The sequence below is a fragment of the Bombina bombina genome, chromosome 1 (genome assembly GCF_027579735.1).
Source record: "Bombina bombina isolate aBomBom1 chromosome 1, aBomBom1.pri, whole genome shotgun sequence".
In the NCBI taxonomy this organism is placed as follows: domain Eukaryota; kingdom Metazoa; phylum Chordata; class Amphibia; order Anura; family Bombinatoridae; genus Bombina; species Bombina bombina.
In genome coordinates, this window is record NC_069499.1 from 1,136,533,159 (window position 1) to 1,136,559,320 (window position 26,162).

The 26,162-nt window shown below is 40.0% G+C and overlaps 1 protein-coding gene across 2 annotated transcripts in view; it reads right to left on the reverse strand.

Moving 5' to 3' along the window:
• The window catches only part of ACLY (ATP citrate lyase), a 179,777-nt gene that overhangs the window by 66,733 nt on the left and 86,882 nt on the right, over window positions 1-26,162 (reverse strand). For both annotated transcript variants that reach the window (XM_053698912.1, XM_053698904.1), the window contains 8 exons: window positions 19,445-19,586; window positions 19,125-19,293; window positions 17,997-18,101; window positions 10,698-10,894; window positions 3,926-4,007; window positions 3,477-3,587; window positions 1,875-2,002; window positions 1,060-1,153 (listed from right to left, as the gene is read on the reverse strand). In XM_053698912.1, coding sequence (XP_053554887.1) covers window positions 1,060-1,153; window positions 1,875-2,002; window positions 3,477-3,587; window positions 3,926-4,007; window positions 10,698-10,894; window positions 17,997-18,101; window positions 19,125-19,293; window positions 19,445-19,586 — 1,028 coding nt within the window. The remainder of the gene's footprint in view (window positions 1-1,059; window positions 1,154-1,874; window positions 2,003-3,476; window positions 3,588-3,925; window positions 4,008-10,697; window positions 10,895-17,996; window positions 18,102-19,124; window positions 19,294-19,444; window positions 19,587-26,162) is intronic.

Sequence of the window (26,162 nt, forward strand, 5' to 3'; positions counted from 1 at the left end):
GTCCGATGTTTCAAAAGAAATGTCTAAACTATTTGGGATTTCCATTCCGTTGGACCCATGCCTATGGCTGTTTAATAAAGTACCAAAATGTTTAACACAATACAAAAAAAAGCTATTCAATATAACAAGTAATAACCTAAAAATTCTCATAGCAAGAAATTGGAAAATTACTTCTATCCCAACAATAGCACAATGGTTGCAGGAGTGTAATCATCTGATACAGTTAGAAGAATTGATAAATATATCCAGATAAAGGCCACATGGGAAGAGTATTTGAACCATCTTCTCTTGAATCTGTAGTATGACTTTTGGGGTTTGTAGGTGTATATAATATATATGTGTGTATATGCATTTATGTGTGTATACATGTATTTACAGATATATATACATATATATATATATATATATATATATATATATATATATATATATATACATATATACATACACACATACACACATATATACATATACACACATATATACATATACATATACACACACACACAGAAACACAAATACATATGTATACATATACAGGCATATATAGAATTGCATTGGAGCCCTTTGCAGTCAAGTAGCTGAAAATATGAAACGTCATAATATTAATATTTAATAAAGTATTATACTGTGAATATATTGTAAAAATATTGCATATTTCACATTTCAATGTTCTTCACATAGGGGAATATGATTTTCTTTTTACTTTCAACTTGTAATACGTGTGCTGCCCGATGCATGCAAAAAAGCTTATATCTAGCGAAGTTAACACACAAGCGGGAAAGATAAACAGCGCTCCACTCGTAATCTAGCCCTAAATGTGAAATTGTACATACCATTGATAAAATATTTACCCTTCTCATGCTTTTCAAATATCTACAATGCATTTCATTCATGTTTTCAAAGTTCCATCTTTACATTTCCCCTGGAATGTCATTCAAGTCTATTGTTTCTGTCTGTAATCATCTCAAGTTCTACAGAGAGATGGGCTAGGCATCAGATACTGCCTGAAACAAAGGGGTGCCAAATATGTAACTGCGCCAGTCACCGTCTACTTACCCTTGCCCAGGAATAGTCCATGGGTACAGTGGGAGGTGGCACTTCCTCAGCAGGCACAATTTCACCTTTGGCAACTAGATCCTCATACACTGACCTTAAAAGATAATTGCATACAAATTATGAAATTAAACAGCTCATAAAAGGAAACATTTCCTTTATTCTGTACTTTTGCCTTTACCTTGTCTGGTAAGTGTCTAAACAACATATTAACCATCAGAGGGTTCTTAGCACCAATTCTGAAGAACTTGTTCTTGAGAATTTTGAATATAATCCCTATGACCCAGAATTAAAAGGGACATGAAACACAAAATTTATTTTTCATAATTCAGATATAGAATACAATTTTAAACAACTTTCCAATTTACTTGTATTATTTAATTTGCTTCCTTCTGTTATCCTTTGCTGAAAGGTTTATCTAGTTAAGTTCAGGAGCATCAAAGAACCTAGGTTCTAACTGCTGATTGGTGGCTGCATATAAATACCGATTGTCATAGGCTCTCCCATGTGTTCGGTCAGCAACCAGTAGTGCATTGCTGCTCTTTCAACAAATGATACCAAGAGAATGAAACAAATTAGATAATAGAAGTAAATTAGAAAGTTGTTTAAAACTGTATTCTCTATCTGAATCATGAAAGAAAAAAATTGGGTTTCATGTCCCTTTAAAATATATGACCTTTGTTCTTATGTAGGTGAAATTCTTGCTCTCTTTTCACAAATGTAATCTCATCCAAAATTGATATGTATGCATATAAAACTCACTTTTTATTGCTCGATTATTTTGTAAGTAATGTGTTTTAACCCCTAATTTCACTTACTGGATCACATCACCCAGTTCATCAAAGCTACGTGGCACAAATACGCCAGCTTCTTTTAAGGCTTGGTTTTTAGCGACTGCGGTCTCAGATGCCTGGTTGGCACAGGCTCCTGCATGGCCAAACTGTACCTGCAACATAGAATAAAGCCTTTTCATCACCATCATAGAGGATAGCCCTTGACATCAATTGCACAACATTTGTGGCTTTTCTTATAGACACATGTAACCATTTTATAGATTTGGGTTATTGTTAATCATTTACAAATAATTTATTAAATTTCATATTCAGTGTTGTGATTAGTTTATTAGATTGCTCTGTATTTAAAACAGCACTACAGAGTTTTAAAGGGATAGGAAAGTCAAAATTAAACTTGCATGATTCAGATAGATCAGGTCATTTTAAGACACTTTTAAATTCACTTATATTTTCAAATGTGCTTCGTTCTCTTAGTATCCCTTGTTAAAAAAATTAATACGCACATATTACACTAGTAGGAGCTGCTGCTAATTGGTGCCTGCACACATTTGTCTCTTGTGATTGGCTAAATAGATATTTTCAGCTTCCTGTCAGTAGTGCAATGCTGTCCCTTCAGCAATAAATAACAAGAGAATGAAGAAAATGTGATAATAGAATTAAAATGGAAAGTTGTTTAAAATTGTACGTTCTATCTGAATCATAAAAGAACATTTTGGGGTTTACTATCCCTTTAAGCATGTTCATAATAAGACCATCATTTTAAATATGCAGATTTTCAGAGTAAAACAATAAATAAAATGGACAGACTAATGCAATAATGAAATGCACATGCCCCCTCCCAAAATAAAAGCAACATTCACTTCTCACTTGTAGCCTTTTTTTATTCCACCATATCCATTTTATTTACACTCCTCAAAGACAGAACAGAGAATCACACATAGTGTATAATAAACACAACAGAATCCACAGATGTATTGTCAAATACTAACAAATTTGATACTACTTGAATCAGTTTTGTTAGAAAAGGAAAAACACAGCTGTAACAATATATTGCAACAAGTAGGAGATAGAAGGGGAGAGCAGGAGATTAAAAGGAAAATAAAAGCTCAAAACCCTTTATCATCTCATAATGAAAACTATTATTCTGTGATCTATAGGAAGGTCACTGCTACATTTACATGTACAGTACTACAAAATCAGTTTAAATGTATTCCAGCTTAAAGGGACAGTCTAGCCAAAATTAAACTTTCATGATTCAGATAGGGCATGCAATTTTAAACAACTTTCTAATTTACTTCTATTATCTAATTTGCTCAATTCTTTAGATATCCTTTGCTGAAAAAATAGCAATGCACATATGTGAGCCAATCACACAAGGCCTTTAAGTGCAGTAACCAATCAGCAGCTACTGAGCATATCTAGATATGCTTTTCAGCAAGTGATATCAAGAGAATGAAGCAAATTAGATAATAGAAGTAAATTAGAAAATTGTTTAAAATGACATGCTCTTTCTAAATCACGAAAGAAAAAAATTGGGTTTCATGTCCCTTTAAGAAGATGGGTTGCATAAATGTGATGGATAAAAGAGGACTAGAAGTTTATTATGTACCACTTGTTAAACCTTACCTCTGATGAAAACATGGTTGCACAGGTCCCAATGCACCAACACACAATAGGCTTTGTTAACCTGCCCTCTTTTATTCCACGACAGATTTTATATTCTTCAGTTCCACCAATCTAAAAAGAGGTATATACAAAAAAACTCTGGTTTAATGACCCAGCAGCACAGCTGTCTAAGGACAAGTTAAAAGCAAATTAGACTAGTAGGTCATCCATCAAATTAAAAATAACAAGAACTGTATTTATTTGCAGCAGTTTATCACAAAATGCTTGTCTGAACATTGCCTAGATATTTTCCTAAGAGGATAGTTTTGGGATGTTTATAGTGGAGAAAAGTGAAGCCCATTATCTAGCCTACTGCCTCTTTTGTGCTGATAAGAAGGGTTTATATAAGGAGCAATTGCTGTAAAGTCTACCGAAACATGAATTTGTTATAATTAGAAAAACCTACAAACCTCTCCAAGAACCACAATCATTTTAACTCCTGGTGTGTCCTGATAACGCAGAACGTGGTCCATGAAAGTGGATCCAGGATATCTGGTAATAAAGGACAATGCATTTGGTTTCTATATGTTAGCTGTAAGCAAAGCAAATATAGTGTATTAAACTATAAAATAAACAAGCTAAATTGTTGGCTGCTGGGATTTAGAAATAGGCAACAAAACATTTTTTTTCTTTTTTGTATATAGTTTGACAGCATCCACATCTATCACAAATCTGGAGCCAATACGGTCATACGTCATGTGAGAATGTTTTTTATATTTGCAGATGGTAGTGATAAAGCCAACACTATATTCAGAGTTTTCAAAAGCTGCAAAGCTGACTGACACATAACTGTTTTTTGTAAGCAAAACGGTCTTCCTTTAAAAGGGACTAATTTGTTGTGAAGCTTGTATGTCCCTTTAACTAAAACAATGAACTTGGCAATAAATCCATTAATCTTATATTTTTCAATTAATGTTAAAGGGATATAAAAAAAAACAGAAATGTATTTTGTGATTCAGACAGAGCATACCATTTTTAAAAGAAGTTTCCAATTTACTTCAATTATTTGCTTTGTTCCTATAGTATTTTTTTGTTGAAGAGATACCTAGGTAGGTGTCTGGAGAACTACATGGCAGGAAATTGTGCAGCAATCTAGTGTGCTTGCAAAACTACTGCAATATAGCGATACAGACATGTGCACGCTCCAGAGCTTACATCCTTGCTTTTCAACAAAAGAATGAAACAAGAGAATGAAAATTTGATGATAGAAGAAAGTTAGAAAACAAAATGTATGCTTAACTGATAGATTTCTTTCTTTCCGGATATGGAGAGTCCACAACCTCATTCAATTACTAGTGGGAATATCACTTCTGGCCAGCAGGAGGAGGCAAAGAGCACCACAGCAAAGCTGTTAAGTGTCACTCCCCTACCCATAATCCCCAGTCATTCGACCGAAGGGAAATGGAAAAAGAATAACACAAAGGTGTCGAGTTGGCTGAGGTTTAGTCAGAAATAACTGTCTTAATAAAGGGCGGGATCGTGGACTCTCCATATCCGGAAAGAAAGGAATTTATCAGGTAAGCATACATACATTTTGTTATGGAGAATCCACAACGTCATTCAATTACAAGTGGGAACCAATACCCAAGCTAGAGGACACAGAACAAACAGGGAGGGAGAACAAGACTGGCAAACCTTAATAGAAGGCACCACCGCTTGAAGAACCTTTCTCCCAAAACAGGCCCCAGTCGAGGCAAAAGTATAAAAATTTGTAAAATTTAGAAAAAGTATGCAGAGGACCAAGTTGCAGTCTTGCAAAGCTGTTCCACAGAAGCTTCATCTTTGAAAGCCCAAGAAGAGGAGACAGCCCTAGTGGAATGAGCTGCAATTCTCTCAGGAGGCTGCTGTCCAGCAGTCTCATAAGCAAAACGAATCATACTTCTACATCTCTTTCCCTCTGGTTGAGAAGTAGCCTTCTGACCCTTACGCTTTCCTGAGATACAAACAAACAGGGCAGAAGAAAGACGAAAATGCTTAGTCGCCTAGAGGTAGAATTTTAGAGCACGCACAACATCCAAGTTTTGCAACAGACGTTCTTTATGAGAAGAAGGATTGGGAAAGAGAGAAGGAACAACAATTTTCTGATTAATATTTCTATCCGAAACCACTTTAGGAAGAAACCCAAATTTGGTAAGAAGAAACGCCTTATCCACATGAAAGATAAGGTAAGGCGAATCACAATACAAAGCCGAGAGTTCCAAAACTCTCAGAGCAGAAGAGATAGCAATAAGAAACAAAACCTTCCAAGATAGCAACCTAATATCTATGGAATGCATTGGTTCAACCGGAGCCTGCTGCCAAACTTTAAGAACAAGATAAAGGCTCCAAGGAGGAGCAACAGGTTTAAACACAGGCCTGATTCTGACCAGGGCCTGACAAAAAGATTGAACACCTGGCACATCCGCCAGACGCTTGTGTAACAAAATAGATAATGCAGAAATCTGACCTTTCAGAGAACTGACTGACGACCCTTTCTCCAGAGCTTCCTGGAGAAGAGACAAAATTCTAGGAATCGTGACCCTACTCCAAGAGTAGCCCTTAGATTCAAACCAATAAAGGTATTTACGCCATACCTTATGGTAAATTTTTCGAGTAACTAGCTTGCAAGCCTGGATCATGGTCTCAATGACCGACTCAGAAAATCCACGCTTAGACAGAACTAAGCATTCAATCTCCAAGCAGTCAGCTTCAGAGAAACGAGGTTTGCATGGAGGAATGGACCCCGAGTTAGAAGGTCCTTCCTCAGAGGCAACCTTCAAGGCGGCCAAGAAGACATCTTCACTAGGTCTGCTTACCAGATCATGCAAGACCATGCAAGAGCTATTAGAATTACCGATGCTCTCTCTTGTTTGATACAAGCAATCATTTGTGGAAGGAGCGCAAACGGAGGAAACAGGTATGCTAGACCGAAATCCCAAGGAACCACCAGAGCATCTATCAGAGTGGCCTGAGGATCTTTTGACCTTGAACCTTACCTTGGAAGCTTGGCATTCTGCTGAGACTCCATCAGATCCAACTCCAGCATCCCCCCGATTTAATGGTTAACCTGGAGAAAACCTCCGGATGGAGAGCCCATTCCCCGGGATGAAATGTCTGTCTGCTCATAAAATCCGCTTCCCAGTTGTCCACTCCAGGAATGTGGATGGCAGACAGCAATTGTGAGATTCCGCCCACTGAATAATCTGTGCCACCTCCTTTCATGGCTAAGGAACTCTGAGATGCTCACTGGTGGTTGATGTAAGTCACTAAAGTGATGTTGTCCGACTGAAACCTGATAAACCGGGCTAAGGTTAATTGAGGCCAAGCCATCAGAGCTTTGTAAATCGCTCTCAACTCCAAGATGTTTATGGGGAGAACAGACTCCTCCAGAGTCCATAGTCCCTGCGCCTTTAACGAGTCCCAGACTGCTCTCCAGCCTAGCAGGCTGGCGTCCATGGTCACAATCACCCAGGAAGGTCTTCGGAAGCATGTGCCCTGAGACAGATGGTTCTGAGAAAGCCACCACGGGAGTGTCTTGTCGACTGGTTTAGATCTATCCTCTGAAACAGATCCAAATGGTCTCTATTCCATTGTCTGAGCATGCATAACTGGAGAGCTCTCAAATGGAATCGAGCAAAGGGAATGATGCCCATGGAAGCGACCATCAGACCAATAACCTCCATACATTGAACCACTGATGGCCGAACAGTAGACTGAAGAGAGAGGCAAGAGGAGAGAATTTTGGATTTTCTGACCTCCATCAGAAAAAATTTCATAGATAGTAAATCTATTATAATCCCTAAGAAAACCACCATTGTAGCTGGAACAAGGAAAAACTCTTTTCCAGATTCCCTTTCCAAACGTGGGAACGTAGAGAAAACAACAATCTCTTTATATGAGAGACTTTGCTTGTTGAAAAGATGGCATATGTCATCCAGGTATGGCGGCACTGCAATTCCCTGAGACCTGATCACTGCCAAGAGAGCCCCCAGAACCTTTGAGAAAATTCTGGGAGCTGTGGCGAGGCCAAACAAAAGAGCCACAAACTTTAAGTGTTTGTCTAGAAAGGTGAATCTCAAGAATTTGTGATGATCCCTGTGGATGGGAACATGAAGATATTAGTCCTTCAGGTCTATGGTCATCATGAACTGACCCTCTTGGACCAAAGGAAGAATGAAACAAATGGTTTCCATTTTGAAGGACAGTACCCTGATAAACTTGTAGAGGCACTTTAGGCCTAAAATAGGTAGAAAAGTTCCCTCTTTTTTGGGAACCACGCACAGATTTGAATAGAATCCTAGACCCCGTTTCCTTACTGGAACAATCACTCCCAGGGAGAAAAGGTCCTGAACGCAGTTCAAGAATGCCTCTCTTTTTACCTGGCCTGCAGATAATCTTGAGAGGTGGAAACTGCCCCTGGGAGGGAAAGTTTTGAATTTTATTTTGTAACCCTGAGATACTATGTCCACAGCCCAAGGGTCTGGGACATCTCGAATCCTCGCTTGACAAAACAGGGAACGTCTGACCCCACTTGATCTGAACCCGGACCGGGTGCTGACCCTTCAAGCTGACAGACTCAGCTGAGGGTTTCTTTGATTGCTTCCCCTTATTCCAAGACTGATTGGGCTTCCAAGAAGACTTAGACTGCTCCTGCTTGAAAGAGGGAGAGAAAGATTTTTGACCTTTGAAGTTTACGAAAGGAAGAAAAATTACTTTGACCTCCTTTGAGTCTGTTCTTCTTGTCTTGCGGTAGAAAGGACCCTTTTCCACCCGTAATATCAGAAATTATTTCTGCCAGACCAGGTCCGAACAAGGTCTTCTCCTTGTAAGGAAGCACCAGAAGCTTGGACATAGAGGTAACATCAGCTGACCAAGATTTTAGCCACAATGCCCTGCGGGCTAGGACAGTGAAGCCAGACATCTTGGCTCCCAGTCTAATAAGTTGCATTTTAGCATCAGAAATAAAGGAATTGGCTAGTTTGAAAACCTTTATCATATCTTGCATCTCCAACGGAGTCTCTATTAAAATTGATTCAGACAAGGCATCGCACCAATATGATGCCGCACTTGCTACTATGGCAATACCAAACTGCAGGTTGCCATTGAAGACATTGATTAACATACATCTTATTCAATTAAGCATCCAGCTTTTTGTCCATGGGATCCTTAAAGGAGCAGCTATCCCCTATAGGGATCGTAGTTCTCTTAGCCAGAGTAGAAATAGCCCCTTCTACTTTAGGCACTGTGCGCCAAGAATCTTTAATAGAGTCAGCAACAGGAAACATCTTTTTAAATACAGGAGACAGAGAGAAAGGAATCCCTGTGAAATAATGTCCGTCACACGGTCTGGGACAGGAAAAACTTCCACAGAGGAAGGAACATCATAGTATTTATTAAGTTTACTAGACTTCTTAGGGTTGACAACGACAGAAGTATCGGAGTCGTCAAAGTAGCCAATACCTCCTTCAAGCTTAAATCTAAAGTTTACTTCAGTATCAGATGAAGGAATAATACTGTCCGAATCTTAAATTTCACAATCAGAGGCTACCGGCGTATCCTCCTCCTCAGACTTATGAGGGAAGGCAACCTGCGTAGCAGTAGGTGGAACAGAAATCTTACTATCTGAAGGTCTAATTTTCCTCTTGCATTTTCCCAGCATAGGAAAAGCAGATAATGCCGCAGAAGATACCTGTGCAGCAAAATCTGCAGGCAAATATACTCCTCCAAGAAGCTGAGAGGAACTGCAGGCCACAGTGACGGATTAAATGCTTGGGACGTTTGAGGAGAAAGCTGTGGCATTGCCTGAACAGCGGGCAACACTTATCTTTAAATTGAAGTGTTCTAGCTAAACATGCAGCACAGAATTGCAAAGGCAAAACAATGTGCCTCTAGGCATAACAAGCATTTGTCAAAAAACACAGAGTCCTGGTCCATGTCCACTTTAAGAATTTTTAATACCACAATTTGGCTGCCAGAAGTCTCTAAAATGATCGTATAGTAAATCGACACTGAAGAGACTGAAATTCAATGACACCGCTCCGTGAATATCCGACAGAAGAGAGAAGAAACTACGCAGCAAGTAAAAGGCGCGTGTTTTCCTCTGCCTACAACATAAGATGCAAGTAGCTGGTTTCAAAATCAGTTTGTCAGTTAGCATGTTCTAGCTAAGCAAAGAAAACCAACTGCAAAATGTTAAGTTTCTACATAAATCCCTGTATAAAACATAAGCCACACACATACTAATAAAGTATTTCAACAAAATTAGCCCAAAGAGGAAAAACGACCCAATAAAGGGAAGATTTACCCCTAGTCTCAACATACATAATGTGCCTGCGCACTGCCAAAGAAAATCCTGTATAAAGGATTTTAAAAATGTCCCCCATCTACTGCATATAACATATTCTTCTGAAGTGCAAGTCTCCAAGACCTAGAAGACAAAAGCACTTACCTGCAGTCTAGCTGTCCGGCAGGAAGACAGCTTACAAGGCCTGAAAGGACACATACGCCTTACAGAGATCTGTAGAAAAAGAAAGAACAGAGTAACCAACTCTGGGTTTCTGTACCATGGGCAGCAATGTGTTAGGAAACAAAGCAAGGACTACCTCACAACTTCCTAACTGCTTAAAAGCCACCACTACTCTACTGAAAAGACTGACGTGGACTCTGCTAAACCCAAATCCTTGCTTGCAGGGAAAAGTACCCGATAAAGGAATTCATTTCTTCAGACACCAAACAGACACCTCCTCCATTGACAGAGGCAAAGAGAATGACTGGGCATTATAAGTAGGGGAGTGACACTTAACAGCTTTGCTGTGGTGCTCTTTGCCTCCTCCTGCTGGCTAGGAGTGATATTCCCAACAGTAATTGAATGACGTCATGGACTCTCCATATCTTAGGAAAGAAAGTGGTTTAAAACTGCATGCTCTATCTGAATCATGGCAGAAACATTTTAGGTTTAAGTGTAATAAGTGTTAATTCACAATACAAGAAATCTACAGCAGCTTTCTGATTTTTAGAAAATGACTTTTTTATTATGTTATGATTAATATGAATGAATGGATGGATTAACAATTATCCGCAGCTGGTTGTAGATGTGTTAATGTGAACCAGATTAAACTTCCTGCATTCATGATGCTTGTGAAAATAAATTGTTTGCTATGAATACATACATTGTTTATTTTTGCTCTAGTATAATTGCTTTACCTGTCTCCACCAATGGCAACTCCTTCAAATACACCATCTGTAGTCCTGGAAATAATATTGTTAAGCTCGTTGGACATCCCCCCGGATCTTGATACATAAGCCACACTTCCTGGACGGTACAGTTTAGAAGCTAGGATGTTATCAAGCATGCCACCTGTGTTTCCGATCTTGAAGCAGCCTGGTTTGATACCACCAACCTGAAAAAGGACAGGAAAAATCTTTGTAAACAATGGCCTAGTTTCTACATTAAAGGGAAATGCATTCTCTAGATGGCTGAAAGGGACCTTAAACATTACACAGGTATTTTGTAAATAAGAGAAATATTTAAACCAGAAATAGCATTAGTTAGTTAAAGTGATGGTAAACTGAGATGGAGTGCTAAATAAAATGAGATGTAAAATAAAAAATATGAGTTTAATTCACGAAAAACAGTTTTGGATTCTAAATTATTTTTTTTTCTAACCGCTACTGTCCTAATGATCGCTCCGGCAGCCCCGACACAATTTTATTTTTGTGCTAATTTTTGTCCAGCCAGTCAAATGTCTGGCATTTTGGCATTGTTTGTTGAGAAGAAAAACAAAACAAAAAAAAAAAAAAAAAAAAAAAAAAATCTCCTGCGCAAGCGTTCCTTACGTCATTGTGAACGTTAGCATTAGTTGATAACAGCGTTTATAAAATACTTACTTTTTCCTAATATGAAATAAAAATTGTCCGTAGATGATCCATATCACAAGCGCTGTGGGCATCAGTGACTTCAATAATGATAATGCTCATACATTCAATTAATGCTAACGTTCACAATGACGTAAGGAACACTTGCGCAGAAGATCGTTTTTTGTTTTCTCAACAAACATGCCAAAATGCCAGAAATTTGATGGGCTGGATGAAAATGAGCCAAAAAAAAAAAATTGTGTCCGGCTGCCAGAGCGATCATTAGGACAGTAGCGGTTAGAAAAGAAATATATAATTTAGAATCCAAAAACATAATTTATGCTTACCTGATAAATTTATTTCTCTTGTAGTGTATCCAGTCCACGGATCATCCATTACTTGTGGGATATTCTCCTTCCCAACAGGAAGTTGCAAGAGGATCACCCAAAGCAGAGCTGCTATATAGCTCCTCCCCCAACTGTCATATCCAGTCATTCGACCGAAAACAAACAGAGAAAGGAGAAACCATAGGGTGCAGTGGTGACTGTAGTTTAATTAAAATTTAGACCTGCCTTAAAAGGACAGGGCGGGCCGTGGACTGGATACACTACAAGAGAAATAAATTTATCAGGTAACCATAAATTATGTTTTCTCTTGTTAAGTGTATCCAGTCCACGGATCATCCATTACTTGTGGGATACCAATACCAAAGCTAAAGTACACGGATGATGGGAGGGACAAGGCAGGATTAAGCGGAAGGAACCACTGCCCGAAGAACCTTTCTCCCAAAAACAGCCTCCGAAGAAGCAAAAGTATCAAATTTGTAAAATTTTGAAAAAGTGTGAAGCGAAGACCAAGTCGCAGCCTTGCAAATCTGTTCAACAGAGGCCTCATTTTTGAAGGCCCATGTGGAAGCCACAGCTCTAGTAGAATGAGCTGTAATCCTTTCAGGGAGCTGCTGTCCAGCAGTCTCATAGGCTAGGCGTACTACGCTCCGAAGCCAAAAGGACAGAGAGGTTGCCGAAGCTTTTTGACCTCTCCTCTGTCCAGAGTAAACAACAAACAGGGAAGATGTTTGACGAAAATCCTTAGTAGCTTGTAAGTAAAACTTCAAGGCACGGACTACGTCCAGATTATGTAAAAGACTTCCTTCTTTGAAGAAGGATTAGGACACAATGATGGAACAACAATCTCTTGATTGATATTCTTGTTAGAAACCACCTTAGGTAAAAACCCAGGTTTGGTACGCAGAACTACCTTATCTGCATGAAAAATCAGATAAGGAGAATCACATTGTAAGGCAGATAGCTCAGAGACTCTCCGAGCCGAGGAAATAGCCATCAAAAACAGAACTTTCCAAGATCAAAGTTTAATATCAATGGAATGAAGGGGTTCAAACGGAACTCCTTGAAGAACCTTAAGAACCAAGTTTAAGCTCCACGGAGGAGCAACAGGTTTAAACACAGGCTTAATTCTAACCAAAGCCTGGCAAAATGCCTGAACGTCTGGAACCTCTGCCAGACGCTTGTGCAAAAGAATAGACAGAGCAGAAATCTGTCCCTTTAAGGAACTAGCTGATAATCCTTTGTCCAAGCCCTCTTGGAGAAAAGACAATATTCTAGGAATCCTAACCTTACTCCATGAGTAATTCTTGGATTCACACCAATAAGGATATTTACTCCATATCTTGTGGTAGATTTTCCTGGTAACAGGCTTTCGTGCCTGTATTAAGGTATCAATGACTGACTCTGAGAAGCCACGCTTTGATAGTATCAAGCGTTCAATCTCCATGCAGTCAGTCTCAGAGAAATTAGATTTGGATGATTGAAAGGACCTTGTATCAGAAGGTCCTGTCTTAGAGGCAGAGTCCATGGTGGAAAGGATGACATGTCCACTAGGTCTGCATACCAAGTCCTGTGTGGCCACGCAGGTGCTATCAGAATCACCAATGCTCTCTCCTGTTTGATTTTGGCAATCAGTCGAGGGAGCAGAGGAAACGGTGGAAACACATAAGTCAGGTTGAAGGACCAAGGCGCTGCTAGAGCATCTATCAGCGTCGCTTCTGGGTCCCTGGACCTGGATCCGTAACAAGGGAGCTTGGCATTCTGGCGAGACGCCATAAGATCCAACTCTGGTTTGCCCCAACGATGAATCAATTGAGCAAACACCTCCGGATGGAGTTCCCACTCCCCCGGATGGAAAGTCTGACGACTTAGAAAATCCGCCTCCCAGTTCTCCACGCCTGGGATATGGATTGCTGACAGGTGGCAAGAGTGGGACTCTGCCCAGCGAATTATTTTTGAGACTTCTAACATCGCTAGGGAACTCCTGGTTCCCCCTTGATGGTTGATGTAAGCCACAGTCGTGATGTTGTCCGACTGAAATCTGATGAACCTCAGTGTTGCTAACTGAGGCTAAGCCAGAAGAGCATTGAATATCGCTTTTAACTCCAGAATATTTATTGGAAGGAGTTTCTCCTCCTGAGTCCACGATCCCTGTACCTTCAGGGAGTTCCAGACTGCACCCCAACCTAGAAGGCTGGCATCTGTTGTTACAATTGTCCAATCTGGCCTGCGAAAGGTCATACCCTTGGACAGGTGGACCCGAGACAACCACCAGAGAAGAGAATCTCTGGTCTCTTGATCCAGATTTAGCAAAGGGGACAAAATCTGTGTAATCCCCATTCCACTGACTCAGCATGCATAATTGCAGCGGTCTGAGATGTAGGCGCGCAAATGGCACTATGTCCATTGCCGCTACCATTAAGCCGATTACCTCCATACACTGAGCCACCGAAGGGCGCGGAATGGAGTGAAGAACACGGCAAGTATTTAGAAGTTTTGATAACCTGGACTCCGTCAGGTAAATTTTCATTTCTACAGAATCTATAAGAGTCCCTAAGAAGGAGACTCTTGTGAGTGGGGATAGAGAACTCTTTTCCTCGTTCACTTTCCACCTGTGCAACCTCAGAAATGCCAGAACTATCTCTGTATGAGACTTGGCAACTTGAAAGTTTGACGCCTGTATCAGGATGTCGTCTAGATACGGAGCTACAACTATGCCTTGCGGTCTTAGAGCCGCCAGAAGTGAGCCCAGAACCTTTGTAAAGATTCTCGGGGCTGTAGCCAACCCAAAGGGAAGAGCTACAAATTGGTAATGCCTGTCTAGAAAGGCAAACCTTAGAAACCGATGATGGTCTTTGTGAATCGGTATGTGAAGGTAGGCATCCTTTAGGTCCACTGTGGTCATGTACTGACCCTCTTGGATCATGGGTAGGATGGTCCGAATAGTTTCCGTTTTGAAAGATGGAACTCTGAGGAATCTGTTTAAGATCTTTAGATCCAAAATTGGTCTGAAGGTTCCCTCTTTTTTGGGAACCACAAACAGATTTGAATAAAAACCCTGTCCTTGTTCCGTCCGCGGAACTGGATGGATCACTCCCATAATTAGGAGGTCTTGCACACAGCGTAGGAATGCCTCTTTCTTTATCTGATTTGCAGATAGCCTTGAAAGATGAAATCTCCCTTGTGGAGGGGAAGCTTTGAAGTCCAGAAGATATCCCTGAGATATGATCTTGAACATCTCTTGCCCATGCCTGGGCGAAGAGAGAAAGTCTGCTCCCTACTAGATCCGTCGCCAGATAGGGGGCCGTTCCTTCATGCTGTCTTAGAGGCAGCAGCAGGCTTTCTGGCCTGCTTGCCTTTGTTCCAGGACTGGTTAGGTTTCCAGGCCCGCTTAGATTGAGCAAAAGTTCCCTCTTGCTTTGAAGCGGAGGAAGTTGATGCTGCACCTGCCTTGAAATTTCGAAAGGCACGAAAATTAGACTGTTTGGCCTTTGCTTTGGCCCTGTCCTGAGGAAGGGTATGACCCTTACCTCCAGTAATGTCAGCAATAATTTTCTTCAAACCAGGCCCGAATAAGGTCTGCCCCTTGAAAGGAATGTTGAGTAATTTAGACTTCGAAGTCACGTCAGCTGACCAGGATTTAAGCCATAGCGCCCTACGCGCCTGGATGGCGAATCCGGAATTCTTAGCCATTAGTTTAGTCAAATGAACAATGGCATCAGAAACAAATGAGTTAGCTAGCTTAAGTGTTCTAAGCTTGTCAATAATTTCAGTCAATGGAGCTGTATGGATGGCCTCTTCCAGGGCCTCAAACCAGAATGCTGCCGCGGCCGTGACAGGCGCTATGCATGCAAGGGGCTGTAAAATAAAACCTTGTTGAATAAACATTTTCTTAAGGTAACCCTCCAATTTTTTTATCCATTGGATCTGAAAAAGCACAACTGTCCTCAACCGGGATAGCGGTACGCTTTGCTAAAGTAGAAACTGCTCCCTCCACCTTAGGGACCGTCTGCCATAAGTCCCGTGTAGTGGCGTCTATTGGAAACATTTTTCTAAATATAGGAGGTGGGGAAAAAGGCACACCCGGTCTATCCCACTCCTTGCTAATAATTTCTGTAAGCCTTTTAGGTATAGGAAAAACATCAGTACACACCGGCACCGCATAGTATTTATCCAGCCTACACAATTTCTCTGGTACTGCAACTGTATTACAGTCATTCAGAGCAGCTAATACCTCCCCAAGCAATACACGGAGGTTCTCAAGCTTAAATTTAAAATTAGAAATCTCTGAATCAGGTTTCCCCGAATCAGAGACGTCACCCACAGACTGAAGCTCTCCGTCCTCATGATCTGCATATTGTGACGCAGTATCAGAAATGGCCTTTACAGCATCTGCGCGCTCTGTATTTCTCCTAACCCCAGAGCTATCGCGCTTGCCTCTTAATTCAGGCAACCTGGATAATACCTCTGGCAGGGTATTATTCATGATTGCAGCCATGTCCTGCAAGGTAATCGCTATGGGCGTCCCTGATTCAATTGGCGCCATATTAGCGTGCATCCCCTGAGCGGGAGGCGAAGGGTCTGACACGTGGGGAGAGTTAGTCGGCATAACTTCCCCCTCGTCAGAATCTTCTGGTGATATTACTTTTATAGTTAAAGACTGATCTTTACTGTTTAAGGTGAAATCAATACATTTAGTACACATTCTCCTATGGGGCTCCACCATGGCTTTCAAACATAATGAACAAGTTGTTTCCTCTGTGTCAGACATGTTTAAACAGACTAGCAAGCTTGGAAAACACTTTAAACAAGTTTACAAGCAATATAAAAAACGTTACTGCACCTCTAAGAAACACAAATTTTTGCCAAAATTTGAAATAACAGTGAAAAAAGGCAGTTACACTAACAAAATTTTTACAGTGTATGTAACAAGTTAGCAGAGCATTGCACCCACTTGCAAATGGATGATTAACCCCTTAATACCAAACACAGAATAATAACTGACAAAAACGTTTTTTTTTTTTGTTTTTTTTTTAAATAGTCACAACAACTGCCACAGCTCTACTGTGGCTTGTTACCTCCCTCAAAAACGACTTTGAAGCCTTTTGAGCCCTCCAGAGATATCCTGGATCATGCAGGAAGAAGCTGGATGTCTGTGTCTGTAATTTTTGCTGCACAAAAAAAAAACCCTCCCACTCATATTACAACAGTGGAAAGTCAGGAAACTGTTACTAGGCAGAATTCAAGCCAGCCATGTGGAAAAAAAACTAGGCCCCAATAAGTTTTATCACCAAACATATATAAAAACGATTAAACATGCCAGCAAACGTTTTATATTACATTTTTATAAGAGTATGTATCTCTATTAATAAGCCTGATACCAGTAGCTCTCACTGCATTTAAGGCTTTACTTACATTAGTTCAGTATCAGCAGCATTTTCTAGCAAATTCCATCCCTAGAAATATATTAACTGCACATACCTTATTGCAGGAAAACCTGCACGCCATTCCCTCTCTGAAGTTACCTCACTCCTCAGGATATGTGAGAACAGCCATGGATCTTAGTTACTTCTGCTAAGATCATAGAAAACGCAGGCAGATTCTTCTTCTAAATACTGCCTGAGATAAACAGTACACTCCGGTACCATTTAAAAATAACAAACTTTTGATTGAAGAATAAACTAAGTATAAAACACCACACTCCTCTTACGACCTCCATCTTGGTTGAGGCTTGCAAGAGAATGACTGGATATGACAGTTGGGGGAGGAGCTATATAGCAGCTCTGCTTTGGATGATCCTCTTGCAACTTCCTGTTGGGAAGGAGAATATCCCACAAGTAATGGATGATCCGTGGACTGGATACACTTAACAAGAGAAACTACATTTTTCATGAATTAAAAACTCATAATATTTTTTTATTTTACATCTGATTTTATTTAGCACTCTGTTTCAGTTTACCATCACTTTAAGAAAAACACTGGCTTATGTCTTCTGGAAAATGCCAAAATCAGCACATGCATACAGGCACTAGAATAGCTGAAAATAAATTAGATGTCTGTATGTAAGATGTAGAGCAGCTTACAGCCTGTATGTAGTGGGAAAAACCTAGAAGACAGTAGACGTTTAGAGTTTATTAATAAGTGTGCCATTTCAGTTTTAAATGGTTGTTACTGACGAGCCATGTCTGTAGAAGCCTTTATGAACAAAATGTATCACTCACTATTCTTTTGAAAACTGCCCATTCATAGGACACAAATGAACCTGCTATTGAATCCATTAAATTAAATTTAGGAGACTTCTTACTGTTGCAGGACCAATGATAGTGACTCCCTTCTCATCTGCCATCTTGATCAGCCTCCTTGTTAAAGCTTCTGGAATTCCTTCAGCAATGATTGCAATGGTACTAATCTAAAAAGGTACCAAAAGTAAATAGAGTAGGATTAGGTGCAGAAAACATTATTCTCACTATAGCTTTACCACTGCTACTCTTCTAATCTCTATACAAGTCTAGATGACTATACCCTGCAGGGTCTGACTAGGGTAGGGGTAATATTTACATAGTTTTTCCTTTCTCATAACCATGGATAATGTAAAAAAAAAAAAAAAAAAAAAAAAAAAAAGGTAGAACCTTGAAACCTCTAAATTGTTAAGCCAGTTATTTGTAAAAGGCAATTTACACATAATGAAATAAAAAGTTTTCCTTCAGGCATCATCTAACCTCAAATGGACATACAAGTCATTGCACTTGATCATGTGCAAATATCCGGAGTGCATATAGCGTTTCTTCGTATGCTAGGGGAACCATAGGAGTCACATCCAAGTGAAATGTCACACATAATTGTCTTAACTTTTCTGAGAAAAGTTTATTGCTCATATACTTCTAGGGAAATTTGAAATGCACTATTATTATTATAGTATTCTGCATTTTACATCACTTCAAGAAAAGCTTCATCCACTGGCATCATTTTGTATTGTGAAGGCACACTGTAAGCGTAATATACCTTTGATCATGCACGCAGTTCTACATAATAGTGAGAATACAGAACTAAAAATGATTACAATACTAGTGATTGTTACAGAATATAGAAATAATAATAATATTAGTGGTTGTTAATATGTAACTCATTTATACTGATTTTCCGTTTACAAGAAAACATATCTAACTATGCTAAAGTAAGAAAACTAATTACAGAAGATACAAACTAAGAAAATAATGATAATAACCAGGTAAACATAAATCTTTAACATTCAGATTTTGTTCCCTCAGTGATCACATGCTGGGAATAAATTATAAAAAGATGCCATACTTGAATGCCAGTTTTATGAAATCTTAGTTTCAATACACTGGCATAAATAAGAAGTTCTAACTGCCTGTTTAAGATAAAGGGTTACACAACCACCCCAAAGCGTGATTACAAGAGAGTCACCTACCTGAGGGTAGCTCATGGTCTCTACAGTGCTATCATAAGCAGACCTTAGCGAGGCGAAGTTGATCAGCACGTCCACCTCAGGATGTTTACGCATTGCATCCGACATATTTTTGAAGACTGGTATCAGGATCTCTTTATGACCCCAGTAAAACTTCTGCTTGTGGTCCCCACTGTTTATAAAATAAGGGTGGGAAAAATTGTCATCAATAAAAAATTTAAAAAAAGAGGTCACTGTGATTAGAACATGAAGACACTAGAGGGGTAAACCTGACACGGGTGCTGCTGGTGGAGGTTACCAATGGATGTGGTATGTATACTTACGTAAAAGGATAAACCATGGCTGCCACAGAGGGTTCTGACCGAGAGCAGATGTAGTCAAAATCTAGCATCCCTTGCACCGCCCGGGTCTGCATTCCCCACACAATAGATTTGGAGTGACGGCTAAACAACGTAGTGGCCTTGGCTGTCAAAGACAAACGTCAGGTGTGTTAGGTCATCAAATGAGATTACATAAATGTGAATGGGGTTAGACAAAGTAATGTATCCAAGCAGAGGTGAAATTACACAAGCAAGACGTAGAAAATTAGTGATTTCACAACAGTGCCCACAAATGAAATACAGCTGATACCCTGTGTCAGAGCCACTTTGTAACCATAGTAGGCACATAATCTAAACTCTAGATTTATGTGGGATTTTATAAATGGGGAAAAACCTGCAGGGTCTCTATTTTTTAGAGAGGCTATTCTGTTATATATGTGAATGTTATTGCCTGTTTGGGTTGCAGCAGTACTATTAAAGACTCATTAGAATTGTCTGTTTCTTTAGAGCATAGGTGGATGAGCCAGGCTGAAAAATAGGTTTCAAAGCCAAACCTTTTGTTTTGTTTTTTTAATATAAACAAGGCAATTGTGCTAATAAATACACAAGATGGAAATCAGGTAGATGCCATACATACAGTTCTAGGAGTTGTGGCTAACTTATTTTTGGAGTTTGGCAAGCCCTTTAGTCCATTCAAACTGAAAAGCTTAGCTTAGTACCTATCTATAAAACCCACACATTACTGATGTCCAAGCCTCAAAAAACATATGCCTTTCAGATGGAATATTATGGATCATGGGCTGGGATGTGCATTGCTATAACAATATATGTTCACATTTTCAAAGTGAATATTTTATCAGTGAGGTATTAACAATAGAATTATACAAGAATTATACTCAGTAATCACCAGAGAGCTGCTTATTAAGACATCATGCTGCCTATTGACGTCTGCTGAAGAAATGCACACTACATCAAGCTAACCTTACTCTCTCTTCTAATTTCAGGTATGTGAATATATTCCTATATATTGAATATATGTCAATCTGCAAAGTATTCACTGCACTCTGGTGTTTTTCCTCTCCTGTAACTATTTTGGTATGTGAATATTTACATAGAGCAAATAATTTTAGTTTGTTAATTTAGTCCTACATTTGTTGTACTATTATCCAACGTCTTACTTCTAATGTTTTGTTAATTGCCATGTGATGCTCAATCCTCATCAATACTTGTTATTATTCTAAAATTTACCGGTGTCTTATGCCACAGTTTTAACCGCCTCCAAATTTTATTGTCCGTTTACTTAACATCTCACCCAGACCAGAATCTAACTTTCCAATTGGCCTTTCCAATTGTCTTTGATTAGCCATAAACTAAAATTTAGTGGACTCAGATGACTACCCTGCCTGCATACATTTCATAACTATAATTATTTGCTCTATGTAAATATTCACATACCAAAATAGTTACAGGAGAGGAAAAACACCAGAGCACAGTGAATACTTTGCATTGCTATAACAACATATGTTCACATTTTCAAATTGAACATTTTATAAGTGAGGCATTAACAATAGAATTATACAAGAATTGAACAAGGATTGGGCAAGGGGCAAGACACAAGGCAAGTACTTTTGTAAAATTATGTTTCATATACCTTTTTGTTTTCTTATGCAATTGCAACTGTAATTCTGTGTCTTGTGTGTTTAACTGGTTCCCACTTTTGTAAAAATGCTCAATATATTCATAATCATTTTTGCTACCGCTTGTCTCTATAACAAACTACATCATTCAATCTCTCTCTCCACCTGCACTGTTCATTAGCCCATCTCTCTTAAACTCACCTTACTGTTGTACTCATTAACTTTACCAATCCTAAACACTCACTCTCCCCCCTGCAGCTTGTCTCAAAAGCAGTCTCACTACTGCAAATCTGTATCTCATCTCATTCTCCCTCTTGCTTTTACTTACTGCTGGTGACATCTCCCCTAAACCTGGTCCACAACTACTGCCTAGCCGTGCACATCCATGTGTACCGTCCCATAGACTCAGAAAACTAAACTCTGCAAACCTTACTCACATTCCTTTTGCATCAAAAGCCACTACCCCTTTTACTTGCGCACTCTGGAACTCTTGCTTTGTTTGCAACAAGCTCACTTCTATACATGACCTCTTTATCTCCCGCTCCCTCAACCTTCTGGCCCTAACAGAAACCTGGCTCTCTCCCCTAGACACAGCATCCACTGCTGCTCTGTCACATGGGGGTCTCCACTTCTGCCACACTCCTAGGTCTGGTAATAGACAAGGAGGTGGTGTAGGTATTTTACTTTCCTCTCGTTGCACCTTTCAACAAATACATCCTATATCTTCCCTCACATTTCCCTCATTCGAAACCCACAATTTGCTTATTCTCCCCTCTCTCTGTACGTGTTGCAGTCATATACCGATCCCCTGGCTTTTCAACTCAATTTCTAAATCACTTGGCTGCCTGGCTACCTTATTTCCTTTCCTCAGACACCCCTGCCCTCATTCTTGGCGACTTCAACATCCTTCTTGACAATCCCACTACCTCATCTGCAAAACAACTTCTGCAACTCACTTCCTCTTTCGGTCTGTCACAATGGACTGATTCTCCCACTCACAGAGACAGTCACTCTCTTGACCTGATCTTTAGCTATCGATGCACTCTCTCAAACTTCACAAACTCCCCTTTCTGACCACCATCTCCTTACTTGCATCATATCATCCCTCCCTACAACTCTCCCTCCTTCTACTCCTCACACCAAACTTCACAGAAAGCATTATGTCATTAGATCAGCAACAGCTTGCTAATTCCCTCAAACCTCTCCTTTCATCCTTCCCCTCCTTTTCCTGCCCTGAACAATCTGCCACTATAATTCCACCCTTATATCCTTCCTTGACAATCTCACCCTTCTTACCATAGCTCGGAAATCACACACACTCATCCTCAGCCCTGGCATACTCCTCTGACACGGTACCTATGCAGATATTCCCGTACTGCTGAGCGGCACTGGAGAAAATCTCAGAGTTCAGCTGATTTTCTTCATTACAAATTCATCTTGAACTCCTACTATTCTGCCCTTAATCTCCATAAGCAACACTACTTCTCTATTCTTATCTCTAATCTTTCTTCAAACCCAAAATGTCTGTTCTCCACTTTCAATACTCTCCTCCGCCCTCCCCCACCTCCTAATACAACTTCTCTTTCAGCTCAAGACTTTGCCAGCCACTTCAATAACAAAATCGACTACATCAGAAATGAAATCAGCTCTCAACATAATTCCATTCTCTCCCCCCTCAAATGCTCTCACTCAACCACAACCCACATAACCTTAAACTTAGTTCATTCTCCCCTGTTACTGAGGAAGAAGTTTCGGCACTTATACTGCGCACTCACCTCACTACCTGTCCCCTTGACCCTATCCCCTCACAGCTACTCCCCTCCCTCTCTGCTACCCTTACCCCTATACTAACACACATTTTCAACATCTCCCTCAGCACCGGTATATTTCCCTCATCGCTGAAACATGCACTGGTCACACCTATCCTCAAAAAACCTTCCCTTGATCCTACCTCCCCATCCAACTACTGCCCTATTTCCCTCCTCCCTCAAAGCTTCTCGAAAAACTAGTATATCCACGCCTAACCCATTTCCTTTACGTTAAACTCCCTTCTTGACAAACTGCAATCTGGATTTCGTCCCCATCACTCCACAGAAACAGCTATTGTTAAGATTACCAACAGCCTACTTACAGCAAAATCAAAAAGGTCACTTCTCTCTGCTTATCCTCTTTGATCTGTCCGCAGCCTTTGACACTGTTGACCACCCTCTTTTGCTCCAAGCCCACCAATCCTTCGGCATTTGTGACACAGCCCTTTCGTGGCTCTCTTCCTACCTGTCAAACCGTACCTTTAGTGTAGCCTTCTCTGGGGCCTCCTCTGCCCTGTCACCACTTTCTGTCGGAGTACTGCAAGGCTCTGTCCTCTGTCCCCATCTCTTCTCAATCTACACGTCATCACTAGGTTCCCTAATAAAGTCCCACGGTTTCCAATATCATTTGTATGCCGACGACACCCAAATCTACTTCTCTGCACCAGACCTATCTCCTTCCTTGCTAACCCGTGTCACTAACTGTCTTTCTCACATCTCTAACTGGATGTCCTCTCACTACCTCAAGCTAAATCTCTCCAAAACTAAGCTCCTCATTTCCCCCCCTTCTTCCAAAATCTCCACTCCCAATCTCTCTATAACTGTCGACAACTCCATCATTACCCCTACCCCGCATGCCCGATGTCTCGGGGTCACATGACTCCGATCTTTCTTTCACTCCTCACATTCAGTCCTTGGCTAAAGCCTGCCGCTTCCACCTTAAAAACCATCTCTAAAATTAGACACTTCTTTACACAAGGCACAACTAAGATTTTAATCCACTCTCTCATTCTTTCCCGCCTTGATTACTGCAACTCTGTCCTCTCTGGTCTCCCCACCTGCCGCCTAGCTCCTTTACAATCCATAATGAATGCCTCTGCCAGACTCATCTTCCTTACACGTCGCTCTTCATCTGCTGCACCGCTCTGCCAATTCCTTCACTGGCTTCCTCTTGCCTCTAGGATCAAAAACAAAATTCTCACTCGGACATACAAAGCCCTCAACTGCACTGCTCCCCCCTATATCTCAGACCTTGTCTCCAGATACTCTCCCTCCCGTCCCCTTCGTTTTGCTCCTCCTCTCTGGTTACCTCATCACACTCCCGATTACAGGACTTCCCCAGACTGGCTCCCATCTTGTGGAACTCTCTGCCTCACTCCACAAGACTCTCCCCTAGATTTGAAAGCTTCAAGCGCTCCCTAAAAACTCTACTGTTCAGGGATGCATACAACCTATGCTAACCTTACTTTATACCAGTTACACTCCTCCATTGCTATCCCCTGAACCCCCTTAGCATGTAAGCCTAAGAGTCCAGCTGTTTGTAGATCACCTTCTTAAGAGCTGACTACAACAGTGCAACACTTGCAGGGCCCTCTACCCATTTGATCCCTATAATTGTTTTGTTGTACTTTTTGTGTTTTGTTGCGTTTATAGCGCTGCGGAATCTGTTGGCGCTCTACAAATAACCAATAATAATAAATAATAATCATGCTTTGTATAACTACTCTTGTTTATTAAAAATGCTGATAAGTCATGTTGTTCTCTATGACAATATTCAGCTTTAAAGCAATTCAGAAGTCAGACAGCGCTATTGTCTGCTTTGTTGCGTTCTCCAATTTGAACTGCAGAGAGGTCACGGAAATATACATAAAAGGGACATAGAAAGGACTTTTAGCTATAAGAAGTATTATTAAATTAAAATGGCACTATGTGTGTATGTATGTATATATATCTATCTCAGGGCTTAAAATTTACACTCTTTACTAAAATTGGCGAGTGGAAATTTAATGACGTTGAGTGAAAGTTATTGAATGAATGTTGATCAACTTTATTCAAAACACGAGAGAAAGGAAGAGAGAGAAAGAGAGAAAGAGAGAAAGAGAGAAAGAGAGAAAGAGAGAAAGAGAGAAAGAGAGAAAGAGAGAAAGACTTCCCCAGAACCTGTAGTTGATGTTTCTAACTGATATGCACTTATTTTTGTTAATCTATTACTCTATGTAGCATTGTTTAATTTGTTAAAGGTATAATATATTTATTTTTTTAAATTACTGCACAATAATGTGTTCACAATGGCAAAAAATATGTAAAGAAGGGGTGGGGCAGTGGGCAGGTAGTCGGTATTATCAGAAGTGGCAAGTAACATTTTGGCCTGGATAGTAGCTTACATACGGCTAAAAATTTCAGTATGTATGTGTATATACACACACACATACACATTTTTTTCTAGTTAAAGACCTAGTGTTCATTGTATTTAAAAGTTGTATGCCACCATACATGTGTGATATTCATGCCTACCAAAAGACCATTGAATCTACTCATACCCATTTACAATTTTCAGGGGTTTTTTTTGTTGTCGTTTTGTTTTTAAGTCTTAGTGTGTCCATTTAAATCTTACAGTATGTACAGTCTGCAGGTGGGACATGAGGAGATGAAACTTTTAAGATCAATAAGGTAGTGGAGCAAACACATAAGAGAAAAGCAGAGAAAACTATAAAAACTCTATTCTGGAAAAAACATATGATAAGAGACATTAAAGGTACAAAATACTCATGCTGCATCACTATCTGAAAATCTCATCTGAACATCTATGTAAAAAGGAAGATATTTTACCTCAACATTTCTTCAGCTCACCAGAGTAAGTGCTCTGTGACCAGTTATAGCTGCTGCAAGTTGGAACAAAAACACAATAGCCAATCAGCATCAGCAGTGCTGAGCTCATGCTTTGCTGTGATCTCATGAGATTTCACTTAAATCTCATGTGAAATATTAATAGGAAAACAACATGTTCTAGATGCACACTCCCTTGGAAGTCCTGGGACTAAAGTCTCTTTACAGTGGGGTGTGGTAAATATCTTCCTTTTTTACATAGAGATCTTCAGGTGATATTTTCTAGTAAGCTTTGTACAGCTATGCTGCATCACTTTCAAGTGCTTTAACATTTGAGTATTTGTCCCTTTAAAACTGATGGGCATATCTACAATAGCATGGTGACTATTTACCATGCTATTGCTTTTCCTACAGGGACTGCTGTCTTATTAACTGATTTTAAACGCCTTA